This window comes from Apodemus sylvaticus, chromosome 15 (genome assembly GCF_947179515.1).
Source record: "Apodemus sylvaticus chromosome 15, mApoSyl1.1, whole genome shotgun sequence".
Lineage (NCBI taxonomy): Eukaryota > Metazoa > Chordata > Mammalia > Rodentia > Muridae > Apodemus > Apodemus sylvaticus.
In genome coordinates, this window is record NC_067486.1 from 8774148 (window position 1) to 8791138 (window position 16991).

The window sequence follows — 16991 nt, forward strand, 5'->3', positions numbered from 1 at the left end:
AAAGAAAAAAATTCTATGACAAAGAAAATTTGAACTTGCTCTAGATGATTGGTTATTGCAGCATTGTGAGACTTTGAATGTGGATCCCAGATAGCCTTATCCTGACTTCTAACTCACAAACACCAGGGAATTGTGCTAAACTGTTAACTCAAGTGATAATTTGTTACATAATAATAGAAAACAGTCATTTCTGTCCTCTAAACTGCATGGGTAATCTTGCTCACACTGGGTGACCAGAAGGCTATTCTCAGGTTGGCAGAGGTTAAGAAGATAATCCCATTATTGTATTTTAAAAATGGACCATTCTGTAAGGAAAGTAAAATGATCCCTTAGCCATGACTTATGGAAGTGGCATGAAAACAAAACATTGAAATAAATTTCATCTATATGATCATTGGCATGATTAGACAGTAAGGTGTGTGTGTGTGTGTATGTATGTGTGTGTGTGTGTGAGAGAGAGAGTGTGTATGTATGTATGTGTGTGAATGTGTGTGTATGTGTGAGTGTGTGTGAGTATGTGTGTGTGTGTGAGTGTGTGTGTGTGTGAGTGTGTGTGTGTGTTTTACAGAAGAATGATTACAGAGTGAGGTGGATTACTATCAGAAGTAATAAAGTCTCTGCCCCAGCTAGTGTTCAACATTTTGATGGCAAGAAATGAGGATTTCATGTAGTTTAAAGAAGAAAAATGGGGGAAACCAGGAAAGGGGAACAACATTTGAAATGTAAATAAATAAAATAACCAATAAAAAAAGAAGAAAAAAGGAAGAAAAATATGTACTTGTATTTGGTTCCTCGACATTGTCTTCATTGACTTCTAGATCCTTGGCACCCATTTCTCTCATATTCTCAAATGAGATTAAACAGATAAAATAACTGAAGAAATTCATGGCTTACAAGCATTTATCTGCTCTCTGTAGAGAATAGTAATTTTCTATCTTCGAGTTAAACTTGTACATAGAGTTGACAAGAAATTTATTAAGTGATAGCCTTAGGAGTGAAAAATATCTTATAAGATGTTGCCTTGTTGTCTGTGTGGATTCACAGGAAGATAAAGCCCCGAACTTCTGTGTGAGAGCCCCCAGGTTCCTATGCAGTTAGTTACCTATGAAGCAAAGAGCAACTAGTAACCCCATGCAAGTAATTAGTCAAGCTCATTTCACAGCTGCATTCCCAGCTCACTGCCTACTCTCCAGCAGAGCCTTGCTAGGTAGAATATACCTTTGGAGTCAGATGCTCAGATGCTTGGCTAATTGTTGTGTCCTTTCAGTGTAGATTTGAAATTGGCATAAGATGATGACTAGTTGATGGAAACCACTCATTGTTCTCTAGTAAAACTAAAGAACTAAGAATAATGGGTTTTCTTAAGTCTGATGTTATAGCAATAAAGAGACTAGCTCCTCTCATTAGCAGCTGAGTGGATAATCACATGCCAAGCATTAAATGAAGAATACACACACACACACACACACACACACACACACACACACACACACACACACATACATACATTCATACATACATACATTACCAGAATCACTATGAGTATTCCTGTCAATTACAGTGTTTGCAACATAGTAGATACAAACTTGGGAAAAATCCTGCCCCTTGGACCTAACTCTGTGGCACTTTGTATTGAAACTATTCTGAAAGTCACTGTGGGGGCTGAGAATATAGATAGTACTGTGATACCAGATACGCTGTGGACACAGGTCTGTCTATGGATAAAGCTGTTACAAAATACATTATGCCTAGTGTTGAGGGAGTATCATCATATAACATGTTGGTAAGGTATTTCAAGAGCTGGATAGAACTCTCTCAAGCGCAGCACCCACATCAGGTGGCTTACAAGATCGTGTAACTCCTGTTCTAGGGGATCTCAGACCATCTTCTGGTCTCTGTGGGCAACTGTACTTATGCACATATACCTATACAGAGGCACACAGACAATACATATGACTAAAAGTAAAATAAAATCTTTTAATAATTAAAGTATTTCAAGATTTCTCCATAAAAGTGCTCCATTTTGTCATTTCTACACTCACACACAGGGTAGGTAGCTATTGACACTCCATTATGGGCATCAAAGACTGAAGATTGTCAATTACATACAAAATGTGAATCAACATTGCCTGTTTCTACTGCTTTGGTTTTTATGTGGCACATAAGTACTTCATAGTTGGAAGAATAACACTTCTTCAGTCAGTGCATTTCATTTGTTTTGGAAAGAATTTGTGTGCTTTGTGTGAGGGATGACTGACTGTAGTATATATGAGACCCTGGAACTTTGAGGAAGCATTGTGGTTGTGCGAAAGGTTTATTTAATGAATGCTTCTTTTGGTAGTTGTATACAGAACTTTCTCTTCTTTGGTCACTACCACACGGTTTTGTTTACTGCAGGTTTTAGATGAAGGTGTACATTTCCATTACATATTTAACTGTATTTGCACACATATTGTTGCATGACTTTTTTGAGGAAAATACTTTAGATAGAGCAGTCATGACAGACTTAATAGCTAGAACTTTCTGAACCCCAGATTTCCCAAGATCTCAGACACACTTGACCAACAGTCTCTTTTTCCCTTCATCATCTCAACCCCAGAGCTAGGAAAACCAACACTGCCTTCAATGTATGTGTATATCTTCTTTTGAGAAAGCTTAAGTCTGTTTTCGTTATTAAAGATGATGTATCAAAGGGTGAATTGGAAGATGTCAGCAAATTTAAAATTCTTCTAGTCCTTTCTTATGCTCTAGACTTATTGTCTGAGAGCAATCTTATTTGTCTTCACTACTGATGCATAAGTACTTATCATATATGGAGTACCATGGGTTAGTATTGACCACCCAGGTATCTATACACCCTCTGTGTAGTCTTTCTATCATCCACTTTCCAAGACCTCCAGGTAAAGCCGGCCCTTTCTGATTATCACTCAGTCATCATCTATGCTGTAGGGGAAGGTCTTCCTTGTTCAGCAACTGCATTAAAAGGTGTATTTGTGTGTTTGTTGGGTTATTAATTTACCAGGTTTAGGAACGTTTAATTGATATAAAGAAATGCATTTATTTAGAATAATTAATCCTGGGGGGGGTTTGTATCAATGAATTAAATCCTCAGATCCATCATGGCAACCAAAGTGCCGACAAAGTGCGACTTCCAAAAGTTTCCTTATGTACTCGTTTGGCTCTTAATGACAAGAAATGTGACAATGGCAATCCTGTGTTAAATTCCTGATGATGAGATAGTGGGAAGCTTGTTGCTGGACCAGTAACTTCCTCATTTTAAATTATAGGTTACAGTATTATTATCTTCAGCATAATTTCTAATCTGTTCATACTCCTTGTAAAAACTTCATAATTTGGAAACTCTCCCATACTTTTAAAGCATTGTGTACGGTTTTACCATATATTGTAGTCATTCTTTATGATATTCTAATGTTTTCTGATATTGAACTTTGCCTAATTGTCATGCTGTGATATTTATGTCTGTTGATAATCCCATTAGGCAAAGAGGCCTTTAGTTTCAGGTGTTATTGTATTTCATGGGAGTGCTCAGAAAAATAATATGACTTGAAACTGTAAATTTAAGTATGAAGATTCAGGGTGAACTCTCCATGAGCAGCTCAAGTAAGATAAATACCAAGGAGTTGTGAATGAATAAGGAACTGTGGATTTGAAACCTGTTTAATCATATGAATGGCTGAAAAGGTGACCAGAAACATCACTACAAGTTTATATTTGTAATGTCTGAACTATAGTAACCCAACAAAACTATTGTGAATAATCACATCAGTGGGATGTTATTTTGGGAAGACAGGAAAGAGTTCCCTAGAGAAACTGTATATAATGACTGAATGGAATGAGTGAACAGATCTATTTCGGTGGTAAAAAATAATTTAAAATTATTTTGAGGTGTGTGTGTGTGTGTGTGTGTGTGTGTGTATGTGTGTGTGTAAGGCTCACAGGGGCTAGAAGAGGGTGTCTAATTACCTGGAGCTAGAGTTACAGATGGTTGTGAGCCACCCATTGTGGGTGCTGGGAACTGAATCTAGGTTCTCTTTAAGAGTAGCAGGCCTCTTAACTGCTAAACCATCTCTTCAGTTCCTTAAAAACAGCTTTTTGACATTGTTGAGATATATAGTACATTGTTCTATAACTTCCATTCTGTTTTGCAAGACATTAAAGTTCATTCCTCATATCTAATTGAAATTGTGTGTGCTTTCGTTAGAACATTTCCTTTTTTAATCCACTCTCCTTATCTAAAGTCACTACTGATTCATACCATTTCCATGGGAAGCTCTGGTTTACAGCACAAACATGAGAGTGGTTTGTTTAGCCTTACAAAGTTGTTTTTAGGAAATGGACTTAATTATATTCCAACAAGTTATTGAAATAGTAAAGACTCCCTGCAAAGGGCGTCCATTTTGATAACTTTTCTAATTAACATAAATGGTAAATTTATAGAAATAAACTCATGAGGACTTTAACACAAAGAGTTGTGCTAAAGACAAAGAATAATAACCTGCCTGGGGAAGGAGAGACTGGAAAAGCTTGTGACGGCAACATGGAGTACGATAGATACTCATGTTTTTATTATTTTTAGGTTCATAATAAATTCTTAGTAAATATACTACAACATTTCCATGAACTTTATACAACATGTTCAGCATCCCATTTAAAATCTTTTCTTCCTTGAGCATTTTAAAAGTTTTATATTAATTTACACATATATCGTAGTTTTGGATTTCACCATCTCGTATTGTTTTCAATTTTAATGCTAAACTGGTTAAACTCCCCATGTCTTCTGTCTCACTGATTAGATGACCTTCGCCTTAGGGATCTTTTTTGCATCTACTGTAGTTGAATCCGTGCTAAGACACGAAATTTACTGTCGTGTAATGAAAGAAGTGAAGACGCACACTAAAACAAGCAGAATCTCAAAGCAGAGACATTTGGGGAATAGTCACGAGAGACAATTAACATAAATTCTCTTTATAGAAACAGTTGATGGACATCGCATGAAGTTAATGGGAAAGAGAAAAACAGATCCCGGAAATGTCAACCACCACACATGTCACATTTGCAAAATTGTATCGAAACAGGGGCATTAAATACGCTATTGAAATCGTGTTATGAGCAGAGAAATGAGAGGATGGCCAGGAGAATTCCATTGAGTGGTTCCATCAAGAAGGTCTACATGAATAACGTGCCCTATAGACTTTTAATATTTAATGTGAAAACACTTAAAATCCACTCTTCCAGAAACACTGGTAAATATGATTCATGATAAATGTGGACATTTACTACGATCAGCCTTCTGTGCAATAGGACACTAAATAATACTCCTGGTACTTAGAACTCCAACATTAATCCCACTGGTCTATGTGCATGGTACATTTGTTTTTCCTTTCCTCTGATGTCTTCTTCAAATTCTTTTCTAAATGTCGTATAATTTCTTTGTTGATATTTTTGTCATTTGTGTATAAAAAGGCTATGACTTTTGATTCTTAATTTTGTATCCTGTTACTTTATTAAAAGAGCATGTATGCTGTAGGAATTTTCTAGTGAGGTCTTTATAGAGTCTCATGTATAAAATCATATTGTCTACAACTAAGAACACTTTGACTTCTTTCATTGTTGTTTGTCTCAATTTGGTATTTTTCAGTTGTCTTATTAATGTAGCTAAGGCTTCAAACATTATATTGCACAGGTATGGAATCATCTTGTTCCTTGTTTTAGTGGGGATGCTTTGAGTTTCTCTCTGTATTGGTGGTGTATGTGGGGTTAATGTAAATTATTTTTATTATGTTGATCTATGTCCTTATACGCTTAGCCTCTTAGAACATATCCTTTGATCAAACTCTTTCATTTACCCATATACTCCACCCATATGGAAGCATTCACTCTTGGTCAATTATATTTTAGAGAAAAATAATTATATTTATTTATATACTGCTTTAGCAGGGCTATACATTGAGCAATTACCTAGATTGACTCATGTTTAAGAATTTGACTTAAATGAAACACAATAAAAAAATTGAGCCAAGACATTTTTAATCCTTTAGGCAGGAACCATTGGAAACATTTGTCAGTAAATGGTAAGATTAAGTCTCATTTTAGAACTGATGAATGAGGAATTTAATAGAAAGAGTTTATGCAGGGAATAATGGAGTTATCAATTCAGAAAGAATTGAGTTTCAGCTGTAGATGTAGTTTTAAAACTCAAGTCTTTGTAAAAACAAATCTATGAAAAGTAATTTGGGCTGATTTTAGTGGTAAAAATGAGGTTGGTATAATGATCCTTCTGCTATGGCTGTTAATGGTGATTATTTTCAGGGACCTCAAAAAATAATAACAAACACATTCTTACTGGTCATACATATGTGATGATGTGTTATGTTGTGTCATGATCATGAAATGAATTTATAGATGGTAAGTTATAGTTTCTTAAGCTTCACCTTTCAGAATATGTATTATTATTTTCTTTAATGCTTTTTAAAGTTCCCAGAGTAGGAGTAAGTAAACAGTGAATTCCTAACTAAATTTTTGGAGAATGAATCCATTTTAGACACATGGTTGTAAAGTGAGAGACCAGAGCCCATGTGAGGCATGAGCCATCAATCTCTGTAGGGTATAAAAGTCCAGGGAGACTGGTTGACATTCATACTTCTGAGATATTCTTCTGCTTCTCAGCTGAAACCTCACCTCCTGCCACAATGTGCTGCAACTACTACGGAAGCTCCTGTGGAGGCTGTGGATACGGCTCAAGATATGGCTCTGGCTGTGGATATGGCTCAAGCTATGGCTGTGGATACGGCTCAGGCTATGGCTGTGGATATGGCTCAGGCTATGGCTGTGGATATGGCTCAGGCTATGGATGTGGATATGGCTCAGGCTATGGCTGTGGATATGGCTCAGGCTATGGCTGTGGATATGGCTCTCGCTATGGCTGTGGATATGGCTCTTGCTATGGCTGTGGATATGGCTCAGGCTATGGCTGTGGATATGGCTCAGGCTATGGCTGTGGATATGGCTCTCGCTATGGCTGTGGATATGGCTCTCGCTATGGCTGTGGATATGGCTCAGGCTATGGCTGTGGATATGGCTCTCGCTACGGCTGTGGATATGGCTCTGGCTGTGGATATGGCTCTCGCTATGGCTGTGGATACAGCTCAGGCTATGGCTGTGGATACGGCTCAGGCTATGGCTGTGGATATGGCTCCAGCTCTGGCTGCTGTAGCTACAGAAAATGCCGTTCCTCTTGCTGCTAGTCTGTACCATAAATTCTCCACCCAGGGACTAAGCAGTGGAAGAACAAGTTGAACTGGAATTCCCATCTATTCCCTTCAAGCCCAAGAAATGACTGACAACTCTGTGCTGGACAGTGGAAAACATCTCACTATATGTCTCTGCTCCCGAGATAAACTAACAAGTTTGGTTCATCATGGAAGATGGATTTTATTTTACTGGGTTTTGGAGTGTACCCTTTACAACTGCTTCTTTGAGCCTGTGATACAGCTGTCTTCACAAGCACAGAAGAAATGTCTATTTGGAATATACAAATGTGGAAAAAATTCCAGTTTTTGAATAAAAATAATTTATTCACTATAAAATCTGTGGTTTTATGTCATCATTATCATTAATTATTATGTACTTGAAATATATTAATTGAAAGCAAATATTTTTGAAATGTATGAAATAAGACATCACAGAGTGTAGAAAACATGCTAGAATCTAAGCCCTTGGGGTCTTCCTTCTTGCTGTTGCTTTATTGCTTTTATGTTCATGTTTCAAAGGGGGTGATGACCATGACCAGTGTCCCAGCCCTGAAAAAAAGGATGGTGGATGATGAAGGCAAATCAAAGCTTTCTGAGAACCTTGGTCTACATTTTTGAGTAGACCTTTCTTCTTTTCTTCTTATTGCTATCTGCCTATTATTGCCTTGTGTGGCCACTCAAAGGCAGCTGAGGAGAAGAGACTTGTGACCAGCTATTGTGCCAGTCATCTAGCTAGGTTTTGAAAAGCAATAGATTACTTTTCCCACAGGCTTTTTGTGCCTTTTTAAATTTTTTTTGTAGCTTTGATTTTGATTTCTGTTCTTTGCCCCATCATCCATTTACAATCACCTTACAATTATTTTATCTCATTTCAACCAAAGAAGGTCTCAAGAGAGATGATGATTCTATAGGTTGCACACACTGTCTGAAAAAGTATGAAACTTGGAAGCTTCCAAATTTGAAAAAGTTAGTTTGCTGCCAATTGAAAAAAGTTTATATTACAAAATTTATGTCACTTGATAAAATATTAGCAGCAAAGCAACACAGTGGATACAGCTTCATACCATGTGTACTAGCATTTGGGATGTAATGAGTTCTGTATCTAGATATGGATCCCATTAATATGGTATCTTATTTTGTACATATAAATACTGAAAAGTGTAAAAAAACATATTAGTGCTAGTGACCATGTAGAATAAAGCACATTTTATCTCCTCTGTGTACTTCAGGTTATAAAAACGTATTGGTTATCTTGAAAAGCCTTTTTCATTGTGAAGCATGATTTGTCTTGAAAGACCCATCTTGGCTACCATGTGTCCATTTGATTATCGACATTTATGAAAAGGTGGAGTTGGTGATGAAGACAGTTAACTCTTATATTCATCCATATTTTCTGTTTCTGTTTGATTCATGTTTCTCCATGTGCCCCAGCCATGGAGGCTTTACTTCCCACGATCATACAGAGTCATGAACATTGGCCCCTTTCCCCCTAAACTACAGAACTGCTGGAAATAGGCAGAGACTGAAGGACATTGGACCACTCAGGCATAAATGGAATGTCTCTATCCACTCAAAGCTCAGGAAAAGAACACAAAAAATCCTAAGCGCCAGAGGTGGTGAATGACTTCAAGGAAGCAGTGTCTTCCAGACTCAATGGGATTGATGCGTATATAAAGTGACAGAGACTGGGACAGCTCACACTGGCCTGTGTTATTTCAAACCGGGTTGGTTCTAGTACTGAGGGGAGGAAGTGGGCACAGGCTCCTAGTTTAATGAAGAAGTGCCTACTCTTACCTAAGAAGCTCTTTAAAACTGATGACCACTAGAAAAGGGAAAATTGGTTTTCTCCAGCGGAGTCTCACTGTTCATATTTATACACAGTTCGGCATAGACCTCATACCCAGGAGTAGTTGGCCAACATGAAATGAACTCATTGTATTTTTGTAGTTTTTTTTTTTTTTTTTGGTCTACCCTCACTTTACCTTTGTTGAACTTTTTAAAAATTTTACTTACATATTTTAGTTTCTAGTTTTGTGAGCCTTTTTGTAATGTTTCTTGTTTGTTGTTCTTTGGTTTTTTTAAAGAACAAGAGAAAAAGAACACAAGGTTGGGGAGATAGAATCATAGGAAGGATGCTTGGGGAAATTGAACGAGGGTAAAAGATAATAAAAATATTGTATGAAAAATACTTTTCAATAAAATAGCCAAAAATTCTACATTTTTATTAATTCATTAAATATTTGTGTTTCACATTTGGATCATTAACTTCCTGGAAACTTCCCTTTTACATTTAATTCTAGTTCCCTTTTTTGTTTTCTTTCTTCCTTTTAATAATTTTAATTTTAGTTTCATATCCCTTTGCATTTAAAATGTTTTCTCTGTATCATCCGCTAGGAGGCCAATCGTTTCAGCTGGCTGGCCTTTCTTTTTCTATGTGACCCCTCTGTGTTGTTAGTGTGTATTCACATTTGCCTCTAACCACAGACTGGGCTCTCTTCATTGTTTTGCATATTTTAAAATTTTCCTTTTTTACATGGAATTCGGTACCACTAAAAGGAATTAGACCAATTATACCAATTGTTGGAATTTAAAACAAAATGCCCTTCACAATATGGCAAGTTTCTTAAATGTTTAGAGGAGCATTAAAGTAAAGCCTTCCCTATGCATTTTGCTGTGGAGAAGCGATTCAAGTGTTTGGATCTCTTGGTTTTGGAAGGTTGAGTAAGATTTCCTCTTCGGCTAGCTAATTAATTATCTTAGCTGGTTAAGACAGCTCACTATGTTCATAGCTGCCTTGTTTATAATAGCCAGATGCTGGAAAGAACCCAGATGTCCTTCAACAGAGGAAGGGATACATAAACTATGGCATATATACACAATGGAGTACTATTCAGCTATTAAAAACAATGAATTCATGAAATTCTTAGGTAAATGGGTGGAACTAGAAAGTGTCATCCTGAGCGAGGTAACCCAATCTCAAAGGAATGCACATGGTATGCACTCACTGATAAGTGGATGTTAGCCCAAAAGCTCAAAATAAGCAAGTTACAATTCACAGAGCACAGGAAGCTCAAGAAGAAGGAGGACTTAAGTGAGGATTCTGTGGTTTCTCTGAGAAAGGGAACAAAATACCCACAGGAGCAATAAAGGAGACAAAGTGTGGAGCAGAGACTGAAGTAAAGGCCACCCAGAGACTGCCCTACCTGAGGATTCATCCTATAAACAGTCACCAAACCCTGACACTATAATGGACAACAAGAAGTGCATACCAAAAGGAGCATGCCATGGTTGTCTCTGGAGGGGCCCTGACAGAGCCTTACACATACAGAGGCAGATGCTAACAGCCAACCATTGGACTGGGCATGGGGTCCCCAATAGAGGAGTTGGAGGGTGGCCCAGAGGAGCTGAAGGGGTTTACAGCCCCATGGGAAGAACAACGATGATGGCCAAGCAAATGCCCCAGGACTCCCAAGGACTAAACCATCAATCAAGGGGTACAAATGGTTCTAGCCAAAAATGTGGCAGAGAAATACCTTGTTGGGCATCAGTGGGAGAAGTGGTCTGTGGTCAGGTGAAGACTCAATAGATGCTCCAACAAAGGAAAATTGAGGGGGGGAGTGGAGAGTGGGGAGTGGGCTGAGTGGAGGCATGTATATACTTGGAGGCCCGGGGTAGGAGGAAGGGCTGATTTTCAGGGAGGGGGAAACTGGGAAAGGTTTTATCATTTGAAATGTAAATGAAGATTATATTCATTAAAATAAAGGCAGCTCACTTAGCTGGTTAATGTTTCTCTATCACTTCTAGTTAGGGATTTCATGATTTTGTAAGTGAAGGATAAGCAAAAAACATAGTCTGGAGAGCGAAGTAAGGATTATGGGGTCTGCAAACCCAGGAAAAAAATATTGCTTAAGTTCTTGTAGACCCATGAAGATCAATATCACAGTGGTGATGAGCTTCAAAGCAACCTACCTCTATTATTTCCAGGTTTTTGTGAATAATTAGAAAGAAGCTAAGTAAACAGCATCAGTGCATACATACCCACAGCTTTAATCAACAAGATGAGGATTATCCAATCATGAGCACTCAATGCTTAAATGAGTGAAAAGACAACAGTTGACTCTTGGATGCTCAACCAAGACTCACTTCACAATTAACAGCACAATCCATCCACAGTGGATATATGGAGAAAGTGGATATACGTTGTAATAAAAGTGAACATCAGTTGTAATGAAACTGAATATCAGTTGTAAACAACAGAAAGCAAGAATAGATTATCACACAAAATAGGCAGAAATATGAAACAAAATGATGAATATCACATATTACAATGTGAGGATTCATTAATAATAATGTATAATAACTATTAATTGTGTGTTTCAAAATCAGAGCAGGTAGGAGATATCAATCAGGTACAATATGTCCAGAAAACAGTATTTGCTGTGACTCTTTCCATTCTCTGGTTCCTATAACTATCTCACACCCTTTTCCTTGATGATGCTCTCTGGTGTGTGTGTGTGTGTGTGTGTGTGTGTGTGTGTGTATGATTCAGATGTCTTATTTAGGCTCAGCACTCAACCATCCCTTTTCCTTATAAATTATTTAAAGATTTAGAGCAAAACCATTTCTAACATTTCCACAAAATTGAAGAATAGAGACACTCCATAGTTGTTTGTATTTTTTTGTTATCCAAAGTAAGACAGAGTAAGTCTTACTTACTATGTCAAAGTAAGGGACTAGCAATGCTGATGCACAAATATGTGAAATCTTCTACAGTTTATTAGCTAACTGAAATCTACAAGCTCTTATGAGAATCATTTCCCATGAACAAGTGGAATTTGCCCAGTTATGGGAGGATGGATTGCTACACTTGAATAAAAAACCAGGACACACTATATGAATACAATGAAGGGCAAACCTCACATAACAATAGTGCTAGCTAGAGAAACACATTTGGAAATGTTTATCAATTTATACAATAAAAACTTCAACTGTTTTTATTTGTCAGCAGTTTACATGAACACATTAAAACAATACTTACCATGTCTGATGTTAACATTATATTCTACAGAGAAAAGTGAAGCCTTTTCTAAAATATGGCTAATTCTGCGATACCTGTTCACTATAATATTGTAATAGGTGACTCAGTCATATGAGCATAGAAAATAAACATAAAATATCAAAATAGAAAGAAGGGGTCTATATTATCCCTCCCCTGTGTTATATGTGTGTGTGTGTGTGTGTGCATGTGTGTGTGTGAGACATGTACACATATGTTGGCTACATGTAGAGATGAGAAGATAAGTTTTAGTAACATTCCATTCACTCCTTTGGGGGCTTAGGGTCATCTCAGTCGTCTGGACCTGACCTGTAGATTCCTTCTCTCTCCAGTACTCATATCCCTCAGTACTGGGGGATATGAGTTTGTACCGCCAAGTCTTGTTTATTTTTCATTTGTTATGTGGGTATAGACTCTAACCCATACACATGGAGCCAGATGACAGTATTTTCTGTCCCCTCCTCCCTCACCTAAGCCTTTTCTGATCCCTTGTCTCTTTGTAAGACTCACTGATGATCATGTATTATGTTCTAATCGGTTAGTCCCACTTTTCAAATGACTACACAGCAATGTTTGTTTGTTTATATCTCTGCTCATCAGCGCTATCAGGACACCATTCATAAAGAGTGCAGGAATGCGATGCATATAAATTCCCAACTTTAGAGTTATGATTACACATGCGAATCCATCGCCATAATCAAACATATTAATCCCTGTCAAATTTCTTTATTCTGCATTTTTTATCATGACAGGAATATTTAACATGATAGCTGCTCTCTTTGTGAATTTCAAAGCCCCTAGTAGAGTACTGTGAGCTGCAGCACAGATTTCAGTCTGTTTGCTAAATGACAACGAGGCCTTGTCTAAGGTTTTCATCCCACAAACATTTCCGTTAGACTCTCTTAGACTACTATTTTATAGTATATTTAAATTCTTTTTTAAGGAATAATAATTTTGTGTTGAATTCTCTGTGACTGTCTAATATGTGGCTTCTGACTACTTACTAGACTTAGAATTATTGAAAGTATTTTTTTTATACTGAGGTGTGATTGTGTTCACATGATAGCTGAACAGGCATGAGAGAAAGATGCCTCCAGTGAAGCCCCTAATGGGGATATTTAAGACAGCTAAGAATGAGACAGAAGTCATTTTATAGAACATCCTCAGTATAGAAATAATGAGACAAAAGAATGTTAGCTATATGGTTTAAGATGAAAGTAAAGATCTCCTGTATGTTATGGTCACTTATGGAGGCTAGATGATATGCATACTCCATAAATATGCTTCTGCCTCTTGGCCAAAACCATCTTTTATTGATGCCCAAAAGCACACTGCGTGGCCGTTTCCCATAATCACCACTCCATGCAAGAAGACATGAAGCCATGCTGCTTCTAGTTGTGATTCTGTACTCTTTGATTGAAATCTGCCATCTACGCATGCACTCCACTTATCTGGAATATTTATTTAATTCACAATTCACAAGAAAGCATTGAAACACTGACTAACTTTAAGTGTAGACTGAGTAATCTGATAAAACTGACCTGTTTAAAAATTTTCCACTCAATTTGTCTAGAAACTGATTGAATGAGTGACTCATTGAACCAAGACATTTTCAATTCTCTGCATCGAGACTTTTGGATCTATTCACCTTTAAATCGTTTGAGATAAATATACTCAGAAACTGCTCCATAAGAATTTTAATAAAATGCATTAAAAGGGGGGAAGAAAGAGAAGTACACGTTGCTTGCCTACAGAAGGACAGAAGGACACATGGACGAGATTTCTGTAAGAGGGAAGGAGGAGGTTTCAGAAGTGGTCATAGTTAGTTAAAGTAAACTTCGTCATCCAGAATCCATGATAAACAATTTAGAGGCCTGTTGAAAGGAGGGAGGAAGCATGAGGGAGGAGAGCAGGAACTGTGGTGAGTCTCCTGCTGCTGCAATTGCAACACTCTTAACTATAAGTAAATATACAGCATGTGATGCCAAGGACCTTCAATGTCACAGTGAAACAGGCACCTTTATAGGTTCCGCATATGTAGGTAATGTTTTCTGTTATGTCATAGTCATAAAATGAATTATGAAGATTAAATTATGATGCATAATAAGTTTAAGGGTTCAGAAAAATACATCTGTATTTCCTTGAATGCTTGTGTGAGTTCCGAGGAAGTAAATTGTGAATTCCTAGCATGATTGTTCATAGTGTGAGTTCACTTCACTGAGATGGCTGTAAAAAGATGGCCCACGTGAGGTATGAGCCATCCAGTCCTGTAAGTATATAAAGGTCTAAGGAGACTGGTTGACAGCTTCACTTCAGAAACACCCGACTCAACTGAAACCTAATCTCTTAACACCATGTGTTGCAACTACTACAGAAACTCTTGTGGAGGCTGTGGCTACAGTTCTGGCTGTGGCTCTGGCTGTAGATATGGCTGTGGCTGTGGCTCTGGCTATGGCTGTGGATATGGTTCTGGCTATGGCTGTGGATATGGCTGTGGATATGGCTGTAGATATGGCTTTGGCTATGGCTGTGGATATGGCTCTGACTCTGGCTGTGGATATGGATCTGGCTCTGGATGTGGATATAACTCAGGCTATGGGTGTGAATATGGCTCTGGCTCTGGCTGTAGATATGGCTGTGGATATGGCTGTGGATATGGCCCTGGCTGCTGTAGCTACAGACCACTTTGCTATAGAAATTGCCATTCTTGCTGCTAGTCTTCTCTGCAATTCCCCCTTCACCTGCGAATTAGTACTGCAAGCCTAAGTCCAGCAGGAGCCTTTGCCCATTTATTTCAAGGCCAAGAAGTGCCTGACCGCTGTGTGCGGACACTTGAAAGCATATCACAGTGTGTGTTTGCACCCGGTAGACCTAATATTTCAGCATGTGGTGGAAGAAGGATTTTGTTTAACCGTGTTTTGTAGTATAAACCCTTATGACTGTCTCTTTGAGCCTGTGCTGCGGCTATCTTCAGAGTCACAGAAGAAATCTCCAGTTTGAACACATGAATGTGGAAAAAATTGCAGTTTCTGAATAAAATAATTTATTCAATAAGAAGTATTATCTCCTTTATGTCATAGTCATCATTAATTAATAACATTTTTAAATCCAGCAATTGAACTATAATGTCCTTTAAAATATGTGAGATAAATCTTGAAGGGCTGGCAGGTGGTTTTGTTGCTAAAGTGTCCCTGTGTGCGACAAAGCCACCCACCCTATCCTTGCTTTAACATCCCAAGAGTTTGCCAGCTCACCTTCAATCGCAGTTGTGCGCTCATCCCTTCCTGTAGGGCAGCAATTGCACCAATAATCTCTAGTTTCCAGGCTGCTTTAGGAACTCCAAGTTAAACACACGACTCTAACCATGTAAGCAAATATCTATGTAATAGGATGTAGAATCCTTTGGATATTTGCCCAGGGGTGATATAGCTGCGTCATATTGTAATTAACTTCTGAGAAACCACCACACCTACAGTGATCTCTCTAGAGACTGTGCCAGATTACACTTCTGCCAACGCTGAACAAACTTTCCTTTTTGCTGCATCTACCTCAGTGTTTATTATCACTTGAGTTCTTTATGATGGTCAGTCCTTCATCCTGATGTGTGATGGACTCTCAAAGTAGTCTTGATTTGATTATCCCTGATGACCAATGATTTTAACACATTAAAAAATGCTATTTGGCACTGGAATTTCTTCTGCGAACTTTATGTTCAGATAAAGCCCCTTCTTTTGGATGGAATTTTGTTTTTCTTGATATGTTGCATTTTTAGTTCTCTGGGCATTCTGGATATTACTCTTCTGTTGGATTTATAGTTTGCTAAGCTTTCTTTCCCATTTGTTGGCTGCCTCTTCATTCTATTGACTGTATCCTTTATAAACAAAATCTTTTTTGGTTTCATAGAAGTAGAACATTTATCTTAAAAATCATATGGGATCATAAAGAATTCAGACAACCAAAATTATCTGGATACAATAGAATAACGTATTACTATACTTGATCTCAAGTTATACCTGATGAAAATTAACTAACTAACTAACTAACTAACTAACTAACTAACTAACTAGATAACTAACTAACTAGATAACTAAAATGTACTGACACAAAAACAGAAATGTAGATCAAAGGGGTATATAATAGAGGATCTAGATTAAAGTATTACAACCACTTGAATTTTGACAATGACCCCAAAATTACATACTGGAGAAAAGGGAGCACCTTCAGTTCTGGGGGAAGTGGACAGCTGCTTAAAGGATGAAGTGAGCTTTAGTTCTCTGCACAAATAACAGTCTTAGTGGATCAAAGACAACAATGTAAAAGATGCAACTCCCAGACTGCTAGACAAGAAGGTATGGAGGGTACTGAAGCATATATGCACCTTTAACAACTTTATAAACAGGACTCTGGTTTCTCAGAAGTTAGGGCTAGTAACTGACCATGCTGACTTCTCCCCACCCCCACTTTTTTCTTTTTTCTTAATCATACCATTTGTTTACATCTCAAATGATATCCCACTTCCCGTACCTCCACAAATCCCCCATTCCACATCCACAGTCTCCTCTCTCCTCTTTGCCTCTATGAGGGTGCTCTCCCTCCTACCCTCCTCTCTTGCCCCACCTTTCCAGCATCCTTTATACTGTGGCATCAAACCTCCACAGGACCAA

The 16991-nt window shown here is 37.8% G+C and overlaps 1 protein-coding gene across 1 annotated transcript; it reads left to right on the top strand.

Annotated features, from left to right (window-relative positions):
• Positions 1–6710: 6710 nt before the first annotated feature.
• On the top strand, positions 6711–15044 carry LOC127665937 (keratin-associated protein 21-1-like). Its single transcript, XM_052158569.1, has 3 exons — positions 6711–6738; positions 6817–7011; positions 14989–15044. The coding sequence occupies exons 1-3, from the start codon at positions 6711–6713 to the stop codon at positions 15042–15044; spliced, it is 279 nt and encodes a 92-aa protein (XP_052014529.1).
• Positions 15045–16991: the final 1947 nt, after the last annotated feature.

What these genes read in the sequence shown, in the direction of transcription:
- LOC127665937 (XM_052158569.1), top strand. Translation starts at nt 6,711, where the DNA reads ATGTGCTGCAACTACTACGGAAGCTCCT. An exon ending in CAACTACTACGGAAGCTCCT is followed by an intron (nt 6,739 to 6,816) that starts GTGGAGGCTGTG and finishes GATACGGCTCAG; the next exon opens with GCTATGGCTGTGGATATGGC. An exon ending in CTGTGGATATGGCTCAGGCT is followed by an intron (nt 7,012 to 14,988) that starts ATGGCTGTGGAT and finishes GTGGATATGGCC; the next exon opens with CTGGCTGCTGTAGCTACAGA.